Source organism: Sphaerodactylus townsendi, linkage group LG03 (genome assembly GCF_021028975.2).
Source record: "Sphaerodactylus townsendi isolate TG3544 linkage group LG03, MPM_Stown_v2.3, whole genome shotgun sequence".
Classification (NCBI taxonomy): domain Eukaryota; kingdom Metazoa; phylum Chordata; class Lepidosauria; order Squamata; family Sphaerodactylidae; genus Sphaerodactylus; species Sphaerodactylus townsendi.
The window spans coordinates 71,710,346-71,735,755 of NC_059427.1; the positions used below are offsets into that span (position 1 = coordinate 71,710,346).

Below are 25,410 nucleotides of genomic sequence, written 5' to 3' on the forward strand. Positions count from 1 at the left end.
GACATATACATAGCCCAATCAATATCAGGAATAATATACCTCCAGGCATGCCTTATCATACTATTGGTTCTACTCCTCAGGAGGTAGGACTTGAACAACACGGTTGCTATGACGGCGGAATGCCCACCTTCCCGGCGCCGCCATCTTGTTGTTGATTCGAACCGTAGGGAGCGGGCGAGGGAAGTATTGGAGCCGGCCTGGGGGGACCCGACAGCAGCAGCGCCCCCCGGCCGGGCTGGGGGAAGTTTACCTTGGTGAGTGCGCTTCCCCTCAAGAGAAAGGGGGTTTTGCGCGGCAGTGTGGCCGAGCGGTCCGCTCCATTTGGGGCTGGTGTCCGGAAGGAGACCTGCGAGGCGAGATGCGGGCAACAGGAGACGGGGAGTGAATGAGTGTTTGGGGGAAGGGGCCCGGCTGGTCAGGGACTGAGAGGTTGAGGGGAAAGGCCGGGAGGAATCGGGCTGCCTGGTGGGCTGGTGTGGTGGGCGGAGTGGGAAGTCCTTCTAGGAGACCTGTGGGAGGTTTCGGATGCAGGTATTTGTTTATCTGTGGGGTCGTTTCAGCAGACAGTCGAGGTGGTTATTCTCTGTGTTGTGCATGAGAAATTCGTAAGCGTGTGTTTCATTGATAATCCCCCCCCCCCCCGCGCAAGCCTTGATGCTGGGTCAGGAATGACAAGGAAGGAGACCATGCCCGTTGGGAAATTGTATTGGTTTTTAATAGAAGGCTCCAGCCCTGGCACTCCAGTCCTAACTGAACCCTCAGACCCAAATTTAGAGAATTGTGGAATTAGCAGAAACATTGTTTGGCAATCAGAAGATTTAGCAGATTAGCTTGTGCAGTTTATACGGGACCTGTAGTGAGTTTGTGTTAGAACTGAACTAGTGATAATTAGGCTTGATTTAAATCATGGTTTTCAACGTAAAGAGTCATCCTTGCTGATATAATCTTGATATTTACAATCAGATGAAGGTTTCATTATTAGAATAGTAACTTTTGGGATTAGTTTTACAGTTATATGAAAAAAAATACTGATTTGGTTATACTGTTAGCAATAGATCAATAGTCCACCTTTCAGTAATTTCACAGTTATCTATGTCCAGTTTCATTTGGACCACCAGATCTTGCATTTCTTTGTTCGAGTGTTTGCATTTTGCATGCATGCCAGGCTTACCCATAGGTAAAATATTCCTAAACTAAGTGTCTTTTATGGACTGCTGCCATTATAGATTTTCTCCTCCAAGGAGCAAATAATATAATAAATCTCAGACTATACACACAGAAATCTCAGGACTTGTAGGCTGTTCAAAAGATTTCACTTTCATTTTTATTGCTAGCCCCTCCCTCCCATATTGCAAGCCATTCCCTCTTTGTACTGATCAATTCCACTCCAATCTTCTATTCATTGAACATCTTGAAACTTAGCACTTAAAAGGTATGAGGTTGGTTCTGTGTACATAGATTTGGAAAGAGACCATTTGGAATTAAGGTCTTTTTCTTTTGTTTCTTTTATAACATTTTTACTGTGAAGAAGAGGCATGTTTCTCTGCACACACAAATTCACAATTTTGAGAATTGCAAAACCAAGCATCTGTGATAACATCTTCTAGATAGAAAAATTGCCCAAAATAATCTTACAGAAACCTATGGAAGAGCATGACATTGTGAATGGATTAGTGAAATTAATTTATATTAAAAAATAAACATTGCATGAATCTGCAGTCTCATGCTATATAATTAAAATTAATCCTTATTTCATGATAAATAACCTTTAGGCCATAATGTAGTTTAGACAGAAAAGTGTATAAAGTATTTTAGATTTTTTTTTGCTCAAAAGGCCTTTTATTTGAAAAATCTGATTTAAATCCAAAAAAATCTGATTTCTATTTAAAAAATCATTGATTTTTATCCACTCTGGTCTGTTGTTTCTGTTAACTGCTCCAGGTACAAGACACACTGCTTGTTCGAGGGACTTGTTTATATAATGTTGAGGGTTTCTTATGAAAATTCATTTTGAGTGGCTGTTTCTGTCCGCTTATATAACTAACGTTAGTTTTTCTTACAATGAGTGAGTCAGTTTGCCTAAAAGCCGTTGATAAATTTTGTCATATAAGCAAAATTGCCAATAGCAGAATCTATTTATAACAAGCTGTGTGTGTTAAATTTGCAGAGATCTGTGCAATCAGTAATCTGGTGGGAATTTCTGTCCAAGTTACCACGATGGGCCTATTTTTGTAAAGAGAAGTAAGTTGTTAATTAAAAAAATAATGTTCCTATGAATATTGCTATAAAGAGTGATAATTGTAACCTCACTAATCCTGGCATTAAAGCACAGTAGCAACATGTTCATCATACTTTTCAGTATGGCTTTTGAGTTGAAATTCCTGTTAATTCCCCCAATTGTCTTATCAGTTGAAATAAATAATTATTTGTCAAAAAGAATTTGAAGCATCAGCAGTGCAAGTAATTTCAATCTACGTGTGTCCAGTATGAAGGCTACATTTTTCTTTATTGTTACCTGAAGATTCCAGGGCACTCTGCCTGGGGTTGCCTTGATGATGCTGAAAGCTTCAGCAAGTTTGGTCTTCTTTCTATCTTCATTTTATTTGCCTGAGAAATTTGGTATTTGTTGTTTAATCTACTGAACTTTCCAATATTTTATGGGAGAGTGACCTATAAATATATTTATTTTTGTGACAGAATTCAGATGAACATTGAAATATGGATCTAAAATTTAGCATCATTAAATAATCTTCAGCATTTTATTTTCTGTGTACATGTGCCCAGGGTTTTAAGCATTGGTTCCTACCATTATCTACACTTCCATATTGTGAAACTGCAACCTACCCTACAATGTTTAAGGTGTTCCCTTAATAAGCGGAGCTGCTTCTGATTTCATCTTCTATATATTCCTGAAAGGGACTGAGGCGTTGGAAGACTGGTGGTGTGATTAGCCACAGCAGTAATCCCATCACACTCTGTGTTTAGATGAAGAAGCTGTTATGATCTTCTCTGCATCAAGGGTAAATATTGAGGATGTACAGTGTTCTTGCCTTGTTCTTAGCCTTGGCACTCCTTCCTTTTGAGGTTTGCTTGTGGCCTGTTGGCTAAGGGAGAACCTGAGGAACTGTTTCATAGATGAGCATGGAATTACTTCTGCATGTGCAGGTTGTGCGCCTCTGTGTGTGTCTATGTATATATTATGTGGCTCTCTTAGTTTCTGGAATTACTTACAACCACTAAGCATTCCTGTAAAGAAATGGTCCATCATCAAAGGAACTTAGAGGTTGCAGCAACCTTGGAATCAGAATTGTACCACCTAGGGTAACTTGTTATTTTATGAGTTATTTTGCAAATTTTATTTCAGTCACCCATAAAGCATTGAAGTAGGGTCTAACCTTGGAGAGTCTGACCTTTCTTGCATTTTGGAGATTTAATGAATATAACTATAATGATACACATATAAAGCCTCATGTATATTTGTGTGCTTGTTTGTCTTTTCTCTAAGCAAACCTTTTTTACTTCCTTTCAGTGCTTCTCTGCCATTAATTTGGCACTAAATCATTCTGATGTATTACGTAACTAAAATGCTTGTTCAAAAGTGAATAATGATCACAGAAGTCTGCAATCTCTTCAAGATTTCTGTTGAAAGAAACTGCAGCAGAAAGATCTATTTTCTGTTGGGTATTATGGCCGATTGCTGATATAAATGTTTTGGCAAAACATGAACGTTTCTTCATACTTTGCTGTGCATTGACCCAGAGGCCCTTGCATCATTCTTCTCTGTTTATACAATGTGACTATCATAAGAACACCTTCTGCTAAAACTTTCAGTGTTTTTGCAATATTCTTGGTTCTTAACCAATTTGAGATGGTGTGTGAGGAACACTGACATTCCAGTGACTGTACCTGAAATAAATCTTAGATTAAGTCCTTGGAATCTGGTTTTCTAAAAAAGTGACGAAGGCTCAGATCTAGCAAAGGCTGGATTGGTTTTAATTTTCTGTTCACATCCCTGCTGTGAGTGGAATAGTGACTTATGTTTCTTCTCGTAATATTGCAATCCTTAGTAATGCAGGTAAAAGGCAAAGATTCATTTACAGTAGCTTCTCCAATAGTCTGTATGCACTAGGCCCAAATATTATAATAATTATTATGCCTTTTGAGGGAAAGGAGCCCATCATACAATGGTATAGCTTGAAAACTGTAAGAGAATCTTGACTTAATTTCTAAATTGCATGATTCTGGTGTATAGTTGCTGATCTCTGTACATACCTCCTCTGAGCAGTGCTTCTAATTATAATTATGATATATCATTGCCATCAACCTTAATAAAGTTTTAACTTTACAGGTAAAGTTCAAGGCACCTGGCTGATGGGGTAATGGGCAAGTTGTAATTCTTTTCCTAACAGGGGAAGAACATCATTCACAAAATATTCTCTGTAACAACTTTATTCTCTGTAGAACATCCTTGTGGCAACTGCATATACTTGTCTGCCCTTGAACAGCCAGGGCATCCCACTTCATGTTGCTGTCTGAAATGTCTTCTGAAGGATCACAGTTTTGGGGAGCATTTTGAGTTAGTAGTATGAGGAGCAAGTTGAAGGCTTCCCTGTTTCAAACAGTCTGGTTTGTTATGACAGCTGAATTGTGGCAAACAACAAGTTGTAGTTAGTGGTGTTGCTTACAAATAGATTAGTCCTGTTTTGTAGACGAGATCAGTTTGTGCTTGGCACATGTCAGATTTCACAACTAATTGTAGTTTGTCCCCAACTCCGTGCAAAGGTGAAAGAGTCTTGAGATGAGCCTGACTCATTCTGACTGTGCCCATGGAAGGTACCTGAACAGGTGTTCTTAGCTCTTGTCCTACAAAACAACTGACAGTGTATAATAATAATAATGCTCTGGGTATTTTTCCAGTACCTTCTGTCTTTGTAGTTTTTGTTTATTGGAAGGTGAACTTCTGTTTCTCATTAATGGTGCTTAACTGTAGCAAACAAACTATCTTCAAACATTTTAATATGTTTGAATGAATTCAAACAGTAGTGTACTTTGCTACCTCACTGATGATTGGAATGGACCTTTTTTCCAAGAGTCCGCTTTTAGGATCAACGTTCTTTAGCCCTGTGCCCTGTTTGATATAGTGGCCATCAGATATTTCTAGAAAGCTCACAAGTGTGGTAGAGAAGCTGTGGTCTCCTCCTCATTGTCCCCTCCCCTCCCAGCAGTGATATTTAGAGCAATGATATTCCTCTGAACATGGAGGTTCTGTTTCATTGTCACTGTGTCAGGACCCCCTGGACTGTTCTGGGAAATCACTTTTGTTGTAGCAAAAGTCTTTATTCAGAAACAACTGTTCGGGTGAAATAGCCCATCAGATGTTTGACTGTACCCACCTCCTGTCAGGAGGAGGACTATAGTCAGACCTGGTATAAGACTTTCATTAATAGCCATTGATAGACCTGTCCTTGACTTTGCCCTGTTCAAGTTTACTATGCTTTCTGTTCATGTGGATTGGGAAGCAACTTGCTCCCTAGTATGGGTGTATTCATTACATTTATTTATTTTGTTGGGACAAAAGGAGCTTAGTAGGTTTATTTGTGACTAAGCCAAATTTTCTTTGCCAAAAAGAAGAAGGGGTAGTGATTTAGAATATTTTTTTTTTTAGGTTGAACAGTCTATCTTATTTTCATGCCTTAATGAAAAAAAAAATTAAGGCTCCAGAGTTTACATGGTTGCAGACCTTGCACAAGCAATGCATACACACACAACTGTACTTTGTAGTTTGGGGCTGTAGTCTAGAAAACAAATCTTTTGCCCTATTGTCTTTATAGATGCTGGGAATGCAAGAAAAATGAGTGTACGAGATCAATGATAATGAGATATTTGGGAATTACACAGTCATTTCTGTTGTTCAACTTTACCATATTCTTAGATGTGTATATGCCTCCATATGCCCGGAGAACTCACAGTGTGAATGAGTCATACAATAGGCATAACATTAGTTTCTACAAATGTGACAATGATTTGGCACTGCTCTGATAGCTAGATTACATATATAGAGGATGTGATGGTTAAGACCAGAATTATAGGTAAACAGTTGCTGATCTTGACACAAGATCATGCAGGCCAGAATCAAGTCTGGCCTGGTCTTTCAGCTAAACATGCCATGCAGGGAGTCCATAGATTCCAAATAGAATAGCCTTGCAGAAGGACAAAAAAGTACAGACGGTATGGGTTTTAGTAGATTAGAAATGTTATAATTTCAATAGAGATGTCTCTGTACCCAGGTGTGAGAATTGTCTAAGAATGACAAGAATATATGTGAAGGTATAGTTCAGAAACGCTTGTGACCACCTGGATGTGCATCTACTACTGTGTGCAGGATTGGCAAATCCTGAAAAAAACAATTTGTGATAAGAACCTTCTGGATCAGGCTAGTGGTGAAGCCAATTCTGGAAAGCCATCAAATAGTGCATAGAGCCTAAGATGTTCTCCTGATGTTGCTGATATTCTGAGATGTGCTGCATTTGAATATGAACGGATACAAATACATTCAACTATCCAACAGATTTTAAAGACTAATATACAAATGGAAACGGAGGCTTTTCTTTTGGGTTTTAGGGACAGAGAGTTGGGGGTGGGGGGGGAAAGAACTTAACTCTGTGCAGGAGGCAGAGTGTTGGGCTATGCACAGCTGCACTGTAGGGCACAGGATCAAGCGGTTGTCCTACTAAGTACTTGCTTACGATACTGCCTCATGGCTTAAGACCTGTTAATTATTTTCCATTCTATCTTCTCAACCCTGACTAAGTGTTTGATTTCCCAGACCAGTTCTTTGATGGAAATCTTAGAGCTTTGCACTTTATGTGGGCTTTTCACTTGATGACCCTCATTCTCCTTTTCTTTTCTTTTCTTTTCTTTTCTTTTCTTTTCTTTTCTTTCTTTTCTTTTCTTTTCTTTTCTTTTCTTTTCTTTTCTTTTCTTTTCTTTGAAAGCATGGCTTTATTGATCAAAACCTTAAGCCTCAATGATCATAGTTCTTAAAGCTTGAACTGTGTGAGTAAGTGTATAGGTTATCCAATGATACATTGCTTTGGTTTGGCAGATTGTTTTTGCCTGAAAATCTGAAGGGAGCAGTTGGAATACAGATAATACAGTGCCTAACAAAAGCCCCTGCAAGCTCACGCTTTACAGGATGGGCAAGTAAGGAAAAGCAGACACAACAGCTAAGGCAAGAGAAGAGACCATGTGCGATAAAATGTTTTAAGGGAGCATGAATATACATCACATGGCAAAGCAAATATGATATAATAGGCTTCACTAAAACCCGGTGGGATGATTTTCACGACTGGGTTTGTTATCATCAGTTATTGTTGTTTGCATGTCACTGAGAACTACCCAGTCTGTAATATTCTTAGCCCTTCTAAAGGTAATAATAGGTAATGATGAACAGTCAGGAATGTCTACTATAACATTCCACTATTTATAAACCATTTTTCTAAAGTTCATTGCATGCTGTGTATATTCCAAGGTACAAATAAGGTGTTCCTGACATTTAGGCTCTTTGGTTTGAAATAAGCTTAGTCTATTAGTAGCATTTGTCCTAATTCTTGCTTTTCTGATGGCAGAATTAGGATATCTTCTTTTTGCAAGTTGCTCTTCCAGTTCATTAGCTGATTTAGAAGGTCCTGAGAAGTACAGTTTTGTTTTCTCCTAAGGAATTGCCCATAGCTGCCTTTGCTGGCCTGAGTTCTCCCATCATATCCCTTTTGATGTTCATGACTGGAACACCCTTGGCATTTGTGCACAGGATGGAGAAGTTCAGTTGTACTGGGAGAGGCTGTGAGCTCATTTGGACAACAAGTGGAGGGGACCTTTTGAGAACATAAACTGAGCAGGTGGCAGATCTGTCTGCATGAGTGATACAGCTGGTCTTGTGAGTTCTCAATAGTTTGTGGGTGAGGCTAACAACTATCTGGCTTGCTGTTTGCTTGTAGTTCTGCTCTCCAGCTGCTTCTATGGCAGCACTTTGTGCATATGGTAATATGGTAAGAGAGCTTAAAATCATTTAAAACATTCTTTATCTTAACTGCTCATTCATATGAACTGTTCTAAATTGGTAATAGCAGTATTCCCAGTTTTTCAGGTTTTTAATCTCCTGAGTGTATTTACTTGATAAATAAATGTTTGAGAAACGCCTGTGCTTGCAATAAACCATATGAAATGCTGGTTGCTGTTTCCTATTACCTGTTACTATGTAAAGGCACTTGAGCCTCGCTTTCTTTGTCACTCCCTGACTGATATCAAAATTGCTGTGATATTCCCCCAGCAAAAACAAAGGAGAAAATTAATGTGCACATGTGGGGCATCTAGCATACTAGAAAAGTCTGGAAACAGGACCCTTCACCTGTCCTGTCAAAAATACAGAACTTGCAAGCAACAGATTTTCCCAACTTGCAGGCTGTACATTTTCCCAGCTTTTCTCTCTCCCCAGTAGTCCACTCTGGGGACCCTAGGACAGTTTGTTCCCCAGGGTTGTGGGACTTGTGAGATGGAAGAGCTGCCTGGGTTGAGAGGGTTGCAGTAAGAAGGAAGGTGAAATCATTCTCACTTTCATTTCCCATGAATGGAGCTTTACTCCCTCCTGTAACCTTGAGAATAATCTTTCCTGGGTAAGAAAGGACTGTTGGTAGTAAGAGAAGGCCAGGAAGATGCACAGTTCTTGCGCTGGATCCAACCTAGCCAAAATTCATACATGGAGCACACATCTTGGGCCATAGGAACTCACCCTCACATATTTGAAGCTGGATGAAGCATTTAGAATTACAGCCCAGTATGCAAAGTGGGACAAGCCACAGGTATGAAGGGGGAATACTCATATTGTAACAGTCCCTAACTGTGGAAGGTTTTCCCTACTTCCGATGGAATCATGTTAGGCAGGATGCAAGCAGCATTTCCTGATTTAATATAAACGCTGATAAATAGGACAGGCATTGCAAGCGCATCAGTACCTGAACCTTTTCCTAAGCAGGATTCTTAACTCTAACCGGCTTTACCCAGGATCACAGAAGCTTCACAGTTGCCACCTTTCTGTTTGGCAATCAGCATACATACGCTGACCTCATTTTAGTTGGCCTCACATTAGTCTGCGTCACTCACCTTCTGTTTTAGCCATTTGTTGAGATATGGGAAGCACATCCTTATTAGGAAAAGGGAGGTAAAAGTGCTTAACTCTCAGGGAATCTTCAATTGGTTTAGTCTGGTTTGTGAAAAGTGAGAAACAAATATTAAGGTAAATATTAGAAAATAATATGCAAAGGTGAATGAAAATGCATGCATGAAGAATAACATATTATTAATAATGTCATAATAATTTCAAGTGACATGTTAATATTTATGCTTTGCTTTAGTTCTGTTTTTAGTCTTCTGGTTGGTTCTACAACCCTAATCCTGTTGCATTTTTTATTGAACATCCCATCTGTTGATTATATTGACTCACTCTATGTAATCCACTTTGAGTACAAATGAGAAAGTACAAATAACATAAATAATAGATAAATAATAAGCAAACTGATCTGTGTGTATATACCATACTAGTTTGGAATAAAAATAAAGACGAGTCTTCCTCATTATTAATTACAGTTTACTTAATACCACCAACCAAATGGATCAGAGTTCAAGAATAAATTTTTTTTGTGAAGGATACTTTTTAAAAAGGCCTCTTTCAGTTTAAAATAGTTGATTTCTGTGACTATGAATTCAAAATTGTCATGAATGGAAGAATATTGGGTAGATACATGTGGTCGAAAGTGATGTCAAGTCACAGATGAGTTATAGCAACCCTGTAAGGTTTTCAAGGCAAGAGACATTTGGAGGTGGTTTTCCCCCGTGGCCTGGGGGAATTCTGAGAGAACTCTGACTGGCTCAAGGTCACCCAGCAGGCTTCTGGGTCGAATGAGGACTCAAACCCAGTTCTCCAGATCAGAGTCCTCTGCTTTTAGCCACTATACCATACTGGCTCTCATTGAGCCAATGTATAGAATACTGAAATGGAAGAGCTGGGATGATAGAATAGCTTATCATCTTTGTTTAACAAGTGTAATACTGCGCATAAAGATGTAATTTGTGCTATTAAAAGACTCAGTTTTTTCTGAAGAGATGACATGTTATCACTTATTCCTGGTTTCCCATCCACAGTTCTCACCAGAAATTGTATCTTTTGACCATTGATAGAATGCAAAAGTGAGCTCAAGTTCCTTCATTCCCCCTCTGTAAAGATACCTTGTTTCTCTGAAAATAAGACATCCCCTGAAAATAAAACATACCAGAGGTTTTGCTGAAGTGCTAAATATAAGGCATTCCCCGAAAGTAAGACATACCAGTAGCAAAGTTTTTGTTTGGAAGCATGTGCGCCCCCAAACCCCTCCCCCTTCCTGCCTCGCCTGGCCCCACCCCAACACTGGTTTGTGATGACAACTACTGTACAGTATATAATAAATGTTCATTTTTTTTGTTCAACAATAAATGTGAATTCTTCTTCATGAAAAAATAAGACATCCCCTGAAAATAAGACGTAGCGCATCTTTGGGAGCAAAAATTAATAGAAGACACTGTCTTATTTTTGGAGAAACAGGGGTATGCCATAGTTCAAACCAGATTAAATTTTCATTTTTGCCATTTCATTGCCATCAACAATGATTCCATCAGTTTCACTTTCCTTTTGCTTCATTTGATGAATGTGTGTGGCGAAGGTTCTGCATCGCTCATAAGTTAGTGGAATTAGAATGCTTAAGCAGGCTCTAATGGGGTGGATCTTATATCTTCCTATCTTTATAGAAGGATCCTTTACCAAACAGTTGTATGGAACAGTCTATGCTTCCCATCTTGTTAGCAGGATGTTAGCTTGCATGGGCAGATTTAGTTAGAATTTATATTTTGGCAGAATAGCTAGACCAGTGTGATCACTTATGGGTCTTGATCCAGACGGTTGTGGAGGCTTGAATGTGAGAGCTGGTAATGGCCTGGATAGCCCAGTCTAGCCTGATCTTGTCAGATGGGCGACCTCCAAGGACTACCGGGGTCATGACATGGAGGCAGGCAATGACAAGCTGCTTCTGATGCTCTTGCCTTAAAAGCCTTAGAAGTTCACCATAAGTCAGCTGTGACTTGACAGCATAACACACTGTGTCTATTCAAGTAAGATAGTGGAGATTTTTAAAGATACTGAAAGAGGCTTGCTACCTTTTTGCTCACTTTGAAGTGGCACAAGCAGGGCTGGGGATAGTCCAGCTATAAAAGAGTTTATAAGGAAAGCTGTAAATTATTAATAAACCTGAGGAAAAGATAGAATCTGAGGAGGGATCATAACACTGGAAACTGATTTTTTGAGGGCAATTCAGTGTAGATATCTGGAAATACTGTATGCAGCTGTTAAAGTTCATATCAAAATGAACACAGATTGCCTTGGTAGGCCAAACTTCATGGTATCTCCTTTCTGTTTAACAGATTGTTGGCGCACATTTGCTTACTCGGATATCTGAATGGTGGTCTTTTTTTCCTTTGAGAAACTTCTCCTTCCACCCCATGCAGCTCTCCCCATGCCCCAAGTGTGTGACTGGTGTCCAACGCAATGTGTGTTTGTCAAACCATGGAGGTGGGGAAGCATGGCAAGAACACGACCCACGCAGGAGGCAGAGGGGTCCTGCTGGAGCCTTTCATTCATCAGGTGGGCGGCCACAGCAGCATGATGCGCTATGATGACCATACTGTGTGCAAGCCCTTGCTTACCAGAGAACAGCGCTTCTACGAGTCTTTACCTCCAGAAATGAAGGAATTCACACCTGAATACAAAGGTGAGACTTGAATGCTTTTAGATAATCTGGTTTAAATCCAAAGCATTCCCACCTTTTGAGACCATGAGTTTTTTTATGGTGATTTCTGTGAGTATGCAAAGTTTTGCTTTTGTTTTAATGCCATTGCCAGGAAATTGAATGCTTCTAGAGAACTGTATGTTACTTCTGCATGCAGACTGCCTGATGTGGAAGGTTTTGGCATGCAAAGTAAGCTTTCATTTGGAAGTTCTAGAAATATATAAGTTGCTTGACAGAAGTCATTACTACTTCCATTGTATCAGAGGCGTATGGGAGTGGGGGTGCCTGGGGACAAAGTCTGTCCTGTGGAGCCCTGTCCCCGTGCGTTTCATAGCCCCGCACCCTGTGTCCCTGGTGCCGACTCCTGCTCTTCCCAGAGCCTGGGGAGGTCAGAAGACAGCTGCAGGGAGCCCAGGAGGGCAGAGCGCTGCCGCCTACTGCGTAGCCCCGCTCCTCCCCCCCTGCAGAGCCCAGGTAGGCCTGCCTGCCTGCCTGCCTGCCTTCAGGGAGCCTCATCTGACTTTGTCCTCCCTTGGCCCCGCCCACATCGCTGCCTTTTGCAACGCTGTCTGACTTTGGCCTCCCTCGGCCCCACTGAGGGAGGATGACGTGGGTGGGGCCGAGGGAGGCTGAAGTTAGATGAGGGGGACGGCATCTGGTCACGGGGGCCGATTTTGTGCCCCCCATGTGACCAGATTAGTTGCACCCGGGGACATGGGTTACCCTTGTCCCCAGGCAGACATGCCCCTACATTGTACTTTCTATTGCAAGAACTAGATTTCAATATTTTTAAAGTCCTTTCATCTTAGTGACAATAGCTTCAAGCTTGACAAAAGCAGCCTGCGAAGAGTTGTTTTTATGCAGCACTACATCTATGTTTCACATACCTCGTTTTCTAAAGCTCTTTAACCCTGACAGCATCTTGCGTAGCCTTAGACAATTCCAGCCTTGTGCTTGTCTAAGTGTAATGTGCAGTGTGTTCTTATTATATGGAAAGATCACAAAGCCTTGGAAGTGGCTTATAAAATGTGGGGCCGCTTACTGTTTGTCCGGTGCAATGCCTAGCTAGCTAGTGATACAAAACAAATGTTTTAACAGAAATGTAATATGGGCAACAAATGCTCTAGAAATGGAGCACCATAAATGGGCATTGTTCTTTTATAATGGTGGCACTGCAGAAATAAGCATGTCTCAGAAGAAACCAATATTGTAGTAAAGAACTTATGATTGATTCTTGATTGGACTGGAAAGACCATATATACTTTTATTTTTATTAATCACAGTAGGTAAGCTAGGCTAACTTTAAGATTTCAGTACTCTGTGCACCAACAGCTACATTGGTATTAAGAGGCTTTTCTTTCAAAGCAGGAAAAAAAATACATGGCATCTCACCCTGAAATCATTCCACTTAATAGTAAGGATGTATGCATGAAATTATGGCTGTGCAAGAAAATTGACAGCAGTGACTTATAAAAATGAGGAATAATTCTCTGGACACTGATTCTGCAGATAATGGCTTGAGCTTATACGCTGAAATATTTATTTTTTCATTATACGCTGAAATATTTATTTTTTCATAAGCAGAGTTCTGACTTTAAAGTTTATGTAACCTTCTATTCTGCTGCCACTTTGGAACATACAGCACTACCCTGTGTTTCCTTGTTAAGCCAAGAAGGCCTGAAAACATTGCCTGTTCTAGCCTGGAACTTGAAATCTAGCATTCCTGCCATGAAGCTATTTTTCTTGTACCATAAGATTATAGTTCTGGAGTCAGAGCAGCTAAACCAGGATTAGCCAACTCCTATATTCTCAGGAGCCAGGCTACACTGGAGCTTGAACTATGAGTTGCCACACACTTTGATTCCTCACAAGTCATGAGGCTCCACAGTAAAGTTGGTGCCACCTAGCTGCAAGAATTTCACAGTTGTAAAATGAATATGCCGAAGTATAACAACTTACAGATATGCAGTCTTGCATGTCATGTCTATAGAAAGCCCAAAAGAGTGGTGGCTTTTTAAGAGAGGCTTAAAGTATGCCTTCATCTTGCAACTGATTATTGCTTCTCTTTCTTCTTCAAATGAAACTGGCCAGTCCTTCTGCTGTGCTTGTAGCCAACCAAAAGGGCAGATTAGATTATCAAGAAGTTAGCTCCTGTTCAATCTATGTGAAAAAGACACACGCACACCATGATACTTATAATGTTTCCTGAGTAAAATGGAACAGTCTCCACAATTAGCCTTGTATCCCAGTCTTGTGCACATTTATTCAGATAGGTTCCATCAATTTCAATTGGAGTTACTCATATGTAAGCATACATAGCAGATGCAACTGCAAATATAAATGTAACTGCAATTGAAGTCGACCTGGACACATGCAAATGTGCCTCACCTTCTCCCCCCCCCCTTCCCCAGTGAGGTGGACAAAAGATATAACCCACCACACAATCGCTCCACATTGTGCCACGGAGAGAAACACATCTTACCATAACATGACTCTGAAGATGCCAGCCATAGATGTAGATTAAATGTTAGAAGCAAAAACTACCAGACCAAAGTCACACAGCCCAGAAAACCCTCAACAGCCCAGCATGCATAGAATTGCCTGCTTTAGTGTTCAGGGTTGGAATCCCAGTAGTGAATCATAGTGTTCTGCTTGAAAACAGTGTAGATTGTATAATCTAAAGCTTGCCTTCCCCCGCTACAATTTAATTGCTGAGAACCACGTAAATTGGCATGAAGGCAGTTCCTGGGCCTGTTTCAGCCTGTTGATTTATTTTAGTTAGGCTATTATGCAGGGCTGTGGACAGCAACTATGTACAACTAACTGTTAAGATCTAGCCTAAATATTTTCATAAATGCATTTATTCTTCCAATCAAATCTGTTGCTTTGTATAAATGTTGCTTTCTAAATTACATGTGTAGAAGAGAGAAGCATCGGAAAAGCTAATTGTTTTGTTGGTGATAGCTCAATTCCAAGAGAGATAGAGACTTCTGTTGCAGGCATCAGAGAACTTGAAGTTGGAGAGAGATGCAGAGTTGCTGATGTGGCTGCAGGACCAAAAAGCAAAAGATGGAAAATGTAGAGCTCCTTACCTTCTAACCCCAAATTTCTTCATGAAAGCCTGAGGATGGTTTGGAATACTAGCTCTCTCATCCCATCTTGGATATCTCACATTGCCAGTTTTGAAGCTGTTATGTTGCATGTTAGGAACGAACCATTTCTCTTGTTTTTGGCAGGTGTGGTATCTGTCTGTTTTGAGGGAGACAGCGACGGCTACATTAACCTGGTAGCATACCCCTACGTGGAGAGTGAGGCCCTGGAGTCAGATGATATGCCAGAAAGGGACCAGCCACGTCGTAAACACTCCCGTAGGAGTCTCAACAGGTCAGGCAGTACCAGTGAGCACAAAGAGGAAAAAGCAGGACTGACCTGTGACAACTCAGAAAGGTACTGTGTTTCTGTTGTTTTTCTTTAATTCAGAAGTTGCTTCTATGAAGCAGCCTTTAGTTATATTTAAACCTTTCAACAATACTGCTGCTGACAAGAGATCAGCCCTTGTATGTGCCTGCCAGGTGCCTCATAGGGTAACTTGTTTGCAAACAGGGCTTAGTATCCAGCCAACTTGCATGCACCATTCTCTAAGAGCTGCACTGCAAATGAAAGTAATATTTGGATTAGTAAGCAAAGTTGCATTGCTTATCACTTGTATCAGAGATTGCAACATCTTAACTGTAAGCCATATCATTGTACCAGCAGCACCCAAGAGATGAAGAACCTCAAGGTGCAGTCAGATGTTCCTTTTCAGATGCTTGATGGAAATAGTAGCCTGAGTTCTGAAAACATCACCTATAACCCATGGAGTCTGCGTTGCCACAAGCAACAGCTGAGCCGAATGCGATCAGAGTCCAAGGAACGAAAACTCTACAGTATCCTCCGAAAGGAAGAAATCTTTCCTGTCCTTTTATGATTGTGTCTCGTGTGTCAGACATGCACATGTTGCTTCTCCATAGTTTTCAGTCACAATTTCTCCCATATTATTCCAGCATGGCATCAGTAATATCCATTGCCAGTTGCAGCCACCTCAGCTGCAGCAGTTAGGAGGCTTGTTCTTCTCAGCTAAAGACTCCTATCTGCATTTTTTGAAATATGAAGTTATATTCCTGCTAACTTTGATCCTGTTTTTATTCATAGCCCACCTTGTGGTTTTGTATGTTTGCTTTGTGTTCTTTAACAGACTTCCTTTTTGTGTCCGAATGTACATTCTCTGCCAAAGCATTTAGAAAGTGAAAGAGAAGTTTCAGAACCTCTGTAAAAACTATGCAGGGCAGTTCTAGAAATCTGGAAAAGGGACATTCTCCTTGACCAGCTCTTTAGAATTTCTTTTGCTGGAGAATGTGGTACATCACTTCAGATTTCCCTGTGTGCTTGATCTCAAAATGGGGACCAGACAGCACGGAGATGATGCCTCTGAAGAGAAGGCTGCTCGACAGATGAAGAAGTGTGCACAGAGCACCTCAGCTTCACTAGGTGTACGAGTTTGTGGAATGCAGGTACTGTATGGGCAGAAAGTGACCAGTATACAATTCATAGCTGTTGATAGTCAAGACTGGTAGGCAACTCTGCATGTAGTGGAATCTAGGGCTCACTTTAAAAAGCTGGGAATCTGTTTGCTTTTTGAAAAGCGCACATAATTCATATATGTACATAGACATAAAAATATATGTGTACACATAGAAGTATGTATTTCTAGTCCTCAACATTATAATCTGAAGCCATACAGTGTCTACAGAGGCTTCAGGGCCTGGTATTTCTGATTCTGTACAGAAAGTATTCCTGTACAATGTCTACTCTGAGAGCTTCACATTGTGTGTCCTTGAATGTACTTCAAGCGCATTACTTTGACGCAGTTATTAATGTAGTAATACTTAAAACAGTGGGCACAATTACAAGAGAAAGGCATGCTGTTTGGTATGTTAATAAAATGATACATAGCATAATTATCAATGTAGATTTTTTTTTGGAAGGGATGGGATAGTGGGTGCAGGATACTGCTCATATTGTCCAAAACAGGCATTATTAGTGTGTCCTAATGGACTGATTTAATTAAAGGAATTCCTTAGTCTTGAACTTTCCCAATGTAGGACATAGGCATCTTAGCGAATTGTGCTCATTCTCCCATATGGGGACTGACACTGGTGTCCATTTACCCTAAGGGTCTATTTGGCTTGCATATGAAAAAGTAGCTGCCTATCACACAGATGTATGTTATGTACCAAGCCATGGAATAGGCTAGAAAGAAATGCTTTATCTCATGGTAGGCAGCTGCGCTGTTTTCCTGACTGATTGTATTCCAAATAAAACAAAGTAGCTTGTTCATGGGGTTCTGTCTGTTGTTGCTATGAGCAATACCATAGTAGATCCTCCCTTGCTGTGCAGATGTATCTTCACAGTTTGCATTGCTAGCGCCCTCTGCTGGATGGTTTCCTTTAAAAAGGAAAACATGAACATTCTTAACTGATTTTACTGAAAATGACCATTCTGTATTTGTAAAGTGGCGTTTTGGGACACAGTTTTTTGAAAGAAATTGACTTTAGCTGGTTGCTGGAAATCGGCTTTTTAATACATTGACAGTTATTAGTGAACCATTTGATTGGCTAGCAGTTTTTTCTTGTGCTGGCTTACACAGTAGTGACACACTGTTTATGAACAATTTTCAGAATCTGGGATGCAGTATAACAAAAGATAAACATTATTAATGATTTAACTATTAAATTAGTATTAGAAGAAGCAGATTGATTTGCTGCTTCAGCCATGACTGCACATCTTCTCTAACCCTCTAGAGCAGGAGTGTCCAACTCTGGCACCCCAGATGTTCATGGACTACGATTCCCATCAGTCCCTGCCAGCATGGCCAATTGGGCTGATAGGAATTGTAGTCCATGAACATCTAGGGTGCCAGAGTTGGACACCCCTGCTCTAGAATATATCTCATGTTAAGCACCACCCTCACAAGCAAGGCCTTGTGTTGGGGCCATTCTCCCATATTTTCATCATAACACATTTTGGAAGGTATGGAGACTTCTGTCTTGAATGGAATATTGAAGCTTGCATACATTTATTACATCTGCTAGCATAATATGTAATCCTTCAAACTGTGGGAAACAATGCTGGTGAGAAATCCTGTTGAGGTACAGCAATTGGCTGTTAATATCCTCCTATATTTAAGCTAAAAGATTCTTGCTCCATTTTGGCTTTGAACTATGTTTTAATGGAGAAAGAGGCCTTGGTAGCATTTTTTCTGATTGGCATGTAGTAGAGCACCTCCATCTCACTGCTTGCCATACACAAATAAGGGTCTGACCCTTATTTGAATAGATCTCAGAAAAAGTGAAGATTTTCTGAACTGCTGTTGTAAAAGATGACTGATTTCTGTTACTTTGTAGATTGTTGAAATTTGACTGTACATCCTAATTGATACATGCTTTCTCTGTGTCTTATAGGTATACCAGCATGATACAGGGCATTATTTGTGCAGGAATAAATACTATGGCAGAGGTCTTTCCACTGAGGGTTTTCACAATGCCCTCTATCAGTATCTGCACAATGGAATAGGGCTACGAAAGGACCTCTTTGAGCCCATCCTTAGCAAGCTGTACAGCCTGAAAGCAGTACTGGAGAAGCAGGCCTCTTATCGCTTTTACTCCAGCTCCTTGCTCATCATCTATGATGGGAAGGAAGACTGGTCTGAGATATACATGGAGCACAGAGCAGAGATGCGCCTGAAGCACATGGACATATCTCTGCCAGAGAGCCTACAGGATGGTGGCAGCACAGAATCCATCCCCCCTCAGCCCAAGGTGGATGTGCGCATGATTGACTTTGCACACAGCACGTTCAAAGGTTTTCGGGATGATCCCACAGTGCACGATGGCCCGGACATGGGTTATGTGTTTGGTTTAGAGAGCCTTATCAACATAATTGAACAGATGCGGGATGAGAACAAATAACCTTGGGCGGAACTCTTCAATTTTGTTTCCCCACTGATAGGAACAGAAAGAACCATCCCTCCTTCGTTGAAAGCAAACTCAGTTGCTCTGAAAAAAGTATTGTTCCAATGTTTTTAACTACATCAAAGAACATAATATCCTGAATGAGCCTGTCAAATATGGCTTTGACTATTCTGGCTCAGATGCTTTTCAGGAAAAACGCATGTCATGGACTACAACACTGGGCATTTGTGTCCAAAACTAGCATTTAATGCAGCCCTCTGATCATGTCTGTGTTAGGGATGGAGACTCTTACCCCACAGAAAAGAAGAAGGGTGATGTTTTAGGCATGTAGATTTGGGGATTCCAGTCTCCTCTTTTCTTGTCAACCTTCCATTGAGGCACTGTGACTTGAACCTCTCTTGTGTTTGAAAAGGGCATTTGGATGCAAACTGACATCACTTACGGGGCTCATTAGAGGCACATGGTTTGCACACACTCTCCTCTGTTATTGCTGCCCCTGTGCAGGCCTGAGAGACTCTGAGAGTTGGTAGTACAATTTATTTTCTCTAATCCTGGGTGTTACTGTATTATTCTGACTAGGAAAATAAATGACCAAAGGAAAGCCAGATTAGTTTTGATTTGTATTCCATGGGTGAGATTTGTATACACTCCTTCATCATTCCCTGGAGCCGAGATAGAAGCTCTGCAAATTCCAGAAAGGCCAGGGCAGGATTACACAATATTATCTTCATTTGTGTTTTCATGGGAGAATTTAGCTGCCTAAGAACAGTATCAATAACACATTTCACCTGGCCCCTTGCGAGTTTTCTGTAACTCATTCAAGCCGCTCTTTCCATCCCGTCCTTTTACATTTTGTATTTTACAACCTCATTCATAGATGAGCACTTTAGTGCAGAAATTGAAACTTGCCTTTTCCCTCCTTCCCAAGCCGATTTTCTAGTGAGCTGGACACTTGTTCCAATGACAGTATTTCTGGGATGAAGAAAAAGGAGGCATCTGCATTTTCAGATGTTTATCCAGTTGTGGAAGGAAGCGTCTACATGGCTTTGAACAGTGGCCTCACCGCTGAATATGCTGCCACCTGTGCTTGATTTTGCCTCAGGGAATTGGCATCTGCTGGCCTTGTTCCTACGATTGGTGACTAGTTGAATGCATCTGGGCCAGATTCTGACACCACATATGTATTCACAACATTGTTGTGGCTGAGTTAATCCCCTGCTCCTCTTTTGGACCCTGGAAGCTGACCCTTCCTGGTTAGAGACAACACGCTACATCTCTTTGAAATGCAGTGTGTTGGGAAGAGAGTTGCTGCCATAGAGAACCAATACCAAGGCATTAAGATTGAGAAGAGCTGTCTTATGCTGGATGCTCTTAAGACAGGAGGAGAAGGCTCATTGGTGTGCTGATTCTGTGCCTCCCTTTTGGTATGGTATGGTCTTCATAGGTCAGTTTTTCAAAGTCTGTCTGACTTCCATCAAGCTGCTTCTGGTAAGGGTTTAGCTAGTGCTAGTACGTGTCTGCAGGAGCAAAGCTTGCTAGTCCAATTCTGCAAGTTTTGTAAGCTTGGTGGAAGAACCATCCCTGTACCGACCAATTCAGTACTAGTCTGAGATCTTGCTGCTTCTAGGGGAAGCTACTATAATGAGGGACATTTTGCACTTGGAACAGGGTAGTTCAGTTTCTCCAGCATTATCTCTGATTCCCAGAACTGAAGGGGAAAGCTAGAGCCTGCACAATGTTGCTAGACTCTATTGAGCCTTGCTTTTGAAAGCTTTGTGTTAAGTATGAGGCATCATAATTGTTTCAGTTGAACAGCATCCTTCAAGAGTGCTGTGAAGGGTTTGGACTGTACACAATTGTTAATCCCTCCATCATTTCAGTAATAAGGGGAATAATATACTCAGACACTGTACAAAGTTTCCTTCCTGTTCTAGTGACTGCTATGTTTTATAATCTTAAAAAACGACAGCCCAACCCTCTGGACCATTCAACCCTTTTCATCAGTTCCAGAGCTTGTAAATAGCATATTTTCCTTGTTGTCAGGTTTTGTTTTATAAAGCTAGTCACTCTGTTTAAGCTCTATAAAGAACCAAAAATATTAAAGGTTGTGAGTATTTCAGTATTGTAGCATTGTGGTTAATTTTCAACAGCATAACTAGAAAGCACAGTCTTGTTCAATAGCAATAAGCCTTTCAAGTTTGTTTGTTTTTACTTCAGGATGAGCAAAAGGACATGGTTCTGACTGTTCTCTGGACTTGCGTTCATCACTTGCATGTCTGAAAGGGTTTGGGTTTTATCATTAGAGGCTTGCTTTCAACCAGACTGGGTACCAAGAAAACCAGTTTATGTAATTAAAGTTCTTGCTAGACATGTATCCGTAAACAGCCTCTTACAAAACATTGTAAATGAGTCTGTATTTGATGGAGGGGGAGTTTGGGGCGATGCGTGAGCACAGGCATCCTGTCAGTACTAGAGCAGCAGAAATGGTGATGTACTGGCAAAGCTGCATGAGGGAACATCTTCCAGGCTTGTTGGGAAAGTACCATACTGTCAGGGCAGATGAATTCAACCAGATCTTCTCTTAATAGTTGGTTCTGCGCCGTCCTGTTGAGTGTGCATCAGAATCAGTTTCTGCAGCTTGACATTTGCCTCCGATTGAAAGCAGCTCTGCACTGTGAACCTATCTGCTAAAATGCACCAACAGAAATGGGTACTGTCTGTAAGGTAGAAAGCAATGTATTTGTCTTCATTGGCTCTTTTCACATGTGAGGGATTCAATCTGTACAGAAATGACGTGTGGAATTCTTCTAAAACTTCCAAGCAGATTGTATAGTTCACCATTTTTGATTGTCTTACATGTTTCCAACTTATTTGACAAATATCAGTGATGTACAAGTACACTCGCTGGCCTCCTCTGCCTTGAAACAAAGGGAACTTGGCTTGCAAAGCTAGCTTATCCTATGGCTTTTGTATAGTGTTCTGTGTCCCGCTCCAGTTTGTTGTACGAATGGGGCAGCATAACTTGCTAAGGCAGGAGTTAGCATTTGCTGTTAATGTTGCAGCTGGTCTCCTTATTATCCAGGCAACTGTCTTTGGTTACTTTTATTAAAATCTGCCCTTCTCTCCTTGGTTCTACCTCATTAACTAAGGTAAAATTCTTCAGGATGGTTGTCAGGTCTCTTATGCCTGTAGGTGTGTTGCCATAAAACTGGAAGTTATGTCTCATGTTACCTAGAGCCAGCTTGCAAAAGGACTGGTTTGCAAACTTGCTGTAGATGTTTGATTAATTTTGAACAACAAACCTAAAAGTAAAACCACTTGACTCCTTGCTCTTGTAGCTCTAATGGGGCTATTAGAGTTTTTAGTGCAATTCTTTGCTCACCAGAAGAAGGCAGGAGTATGATCAGTCCTGTGCTGAAATGCCTCTAGGATGGATGATGAGAGCTCCTGAGCGTACATTTTAGTAAAGCCATTTTGCATGCATTTATACATTCAGGCCCTCTTTTGGAGGCTTGTGTAAGTAATCCTTCCAGTCTGTTCCTGCTGGATCAGCGCAGTCTGTTTGTTGCCCTTTACAGTTTGCCGACACTTTATGTCCAGGTGTGTGAATTCCTGTAGCAGAACTTTGCACGTACTGTGTTGTTGCCTTCATGTAGATGATCAATCAGCTTCTCAGCCTTCTGGAATATAGCCAGCTATCTATCTAGCAATATATAGGAACTGGTAGCTTTGGTGTATGAACCCAGAAGGGGTTCCCTTATTTTACAAATAAGGTCCAGAGAGGAGGGTTGCCAGATAAATACTTTTGTATTTAAGAGCACAGAAGAGGAAGATTGTGGTCTCTGTTCCTTTTGTACTGGAGGTGGCAACTGCTGCCTTAAAACTTCTCTTCCTCTCCTCCGCTAGAGGTTACTACTGCACTGTGCTTTTTGTTAATAACTGATTTTGCCCTTTCAGCTGGACAGGAGCCACCTTCTCTTTACTAGCACCTTCGTAGCCTGGATTTGCTGCATGATCTGTCAGATGTACAAGTTCAGCTACTACCCTATGAAGGATGGAGTATTGCACTAGGGATAATGTTCAGTCCGATGACTCCAAAGGCGGCCTTCTGTGTGGCATGGGAAGGTGCTGCTGTCTAAATTTGACTTGCCATACCTGGCTTCTGTTGCAAACTGGTGAAGAGTTTTAATGTCTGAAGTCCTGCTTGCATCTGTTTCTCCTTACAGATCCTGTCCCTCCACAGAGGACGAAATAATTTCAGTGCCCATTTGCCTGCCTAGTGGGCTCAGATGGTGCAGTTTTAGAAGTCTGAGAACAATAGTACCTGCTGGGAAAGGGAACTTTAGCTAGCCAGTATCTCACGGAAAACAACAGCAGCGACTTGCCATTAGTCCTTGGAGTACACCTGTCTATACACTCAGTATGTAATGTGGAGGTGCAATCTGTGGGCATATGCTGCTCTACACCAATGCAAAGGCCTGCTTTATTACTCACTGTAATTGGGTCTCTGCCAAACATAAATTTAATAGGAGAGGCAATTTTTGGTTTTCATGGACTACTTCTGAGGGTGGAAGGAGAGCGAGAGAGACGGGCTCCAGGGATATGTATTCTGCTTGTCTTACATTTAAGTCTGAAAAGAGTCATTCTAGTTGAGTTCAGACTTTAGTTGTATTTGTACTATTATTGCATGCTTATCTCAGGAGCAAAATTTTTGTTTTTTTATACTTCAAAAAGCCTAGGTGCAAAATGGTCTCTATGAGAACTGCTTGAAAGGGAAGAAATGTTGCTGTGATCAGGGAGCACAGTTGCAACTCAAAGGAGAATGGTTCCCAGCTGTCCCTTTTGACTTGTCTGGGACAGATACAGCATCACATTTCAAATTTCTTGTATATTTTTCAGTTTTGGTGCCATTTTGTTGAGCCAAGTCAAGTTTTTGGGCATGGGAAATGTTAGTATGTGTACTCATATACTCTGCACCCTTGGCTCCTTGGTTGTGTATAAAGTCATATGTGTATATAAATAAACTGCTAGACATCTAGCTGTGGGGCACATGTGTCTGACTGTGGTTATCTTCTTCACCACTACACTTAAGTGACCTAGCCCACCCACACATCCTGCTAGGATATGCTTGTTCAGCTAGGCTCACAGGATGAGCACAAAATGCATCAGAATGAATTTGACTGCCCAGACAACTATTGGAGATTGGAGAATTAAGAAACCACAGACTGGGTTTTTCTTAATTCTTTTTGTTCCTATTTTTTAAATTTACGTCTATCCTTTCCTTCCTCTAAGGCAGGGGTGTCCAACTCTGGTGCTTCAGATGTTCATGGACTACAATTCCCATCAGCCCCTGCTGACATGGCCTGCCACTCCAAGGAGATCAGGGCAGCAGGACAGCAGAAATAGGGATTGGCCCACTTTTATCCTTCCAATAACCCCATGAGGTAGGTTAGAATGAAATAGAATGACTGCTCAGGGTCACCCAGGAAATTTATAGATAAGTAACCAATTGAACCAAGGCTTCCATGGCTTAAGTCCAGAACACTACCACACTGGCTCTCTGTCCCTTTAATTTTGTACACATTCACAAAGATGACTAAAGCTCATATTACTTTATTGTACCTAAGAAGGGAATCTAAGGCATTCATTGTGGAGTTTTTAACAGGCTGTGAAATTTCAATTTTCTGCATAGAAATATTTGTCAAAGTTCAACTCAAAGCACAAGCTTATTTAAAATAATACGAAGAATGAGTGAATTCTGTGAACTGAATTTGGGGCCCAACTATATGTGAAGGTAGGAATTTGTTATTTGATCCTTGGACACAAGATGAAAAGTAGTTTGGAGAAAGAGAGAAGCAAGCCTTTATTGGAATAGAGTTTGGAGAAAGGATATGGTATTGGAACAGGTCAAGAGCAGCCCAGATTTTCCTGCCCTGTGCTGTTTTACTGGTAGAAATTTCTTCTCCACTCCATTTGTTTCAAAAAACACTTCTCAGACCTGCCTTTTCCCCACTGGCTAAATGTTCTTTGGAAGGGGTGAATTTTTTCCAGGGAAAATGGAGGGAAGGAGGGTTAAACCTCTCCAGGCCTTAGTGTACATCTGTGGTCTCAGTACATCCCCATGTTGGGGACTGCACCTGCGCAGACCAGCCACCTTGGCAGGATTCTTCTAGCAACAGTAGGAGGCTATCTCCCTGCATTATCCATGATGGTTCCTTCCCACTCAAACCATCACGTGACCCAGGGAGAGTCCACCCCCCTTCCCTCCAGTTCCTTTCTTGCCGCTCATGCATGCAGATAATTTCAGCTCTTTTTGTTTTGTAAGTGTTCTTCATTGTTTCCTTCCAAACTGAAACCGCTTTTGTTGGCTAGCATCTTCTTAAGTTTGATTACTCTTAGAAGTTTTGAGTTAACTGAGCCACCTTTTGCTGACTAGTTGTTGGTCTGCTTCCTCAGACCAACATTAGTTTGGGTCACAGGGATGGCCCTGAAAGCCTCATTTAAGAATTGTGCCACATGCAGCACTAAAG

General features: G+C 41.1%; 1 protein-coding gene across 5 annotated transcripts; it reads left to right on the forward strand.

Annotated features, from left to right (window-relative positions):
- The first annotated feature begins 105 nt into the window (after window positions 1–105).
- Window positions 106–23,918, forward strand: IP6K1 (inositol hexakisphosphate kinase 1). 5 transcript variants are annotated; one of them, XM_048488344.1, is made up of 8 exons: window positions 106–254; window positions 2,168–2,241; window positions 2,917–3,020; window positions 11,506–11,852; window positions 15,107–15,317; window positions 15,624–15,796; window positions 16,245–16,420; window positions 18,371–23,918. In XM_048488344.1, exons 4-8 carry the CDS (start codon window positions 11,630–11,632, stop codon window positions 18,875–18,877), a joined length of 1,290 nt encoding a protein of 429 aa, XP_048344301.1. In that variant the 5' UTR covers window positions 106–254; window positions 2,168–2,241; window positions 2,917–3,020; window positions 11,506–11,629; the 3' UTR covers window positions 18,878–23,918. The 5 variants fall into 5 exon arrangements, with proteins under 5 accessions (XP_048344301.1, XP_048344305.1, XP_048344302.1 ...); XM_048488348.1 differs by having other exon boundaries at window positions 15,627–15,796; XM_048488345.1 differs by having other exon boundaries at window positions 11,590–11,852.
- The last annotated feature ends 1,492 nt before the right edge of the window (window positions 23,919–25,410 follow it).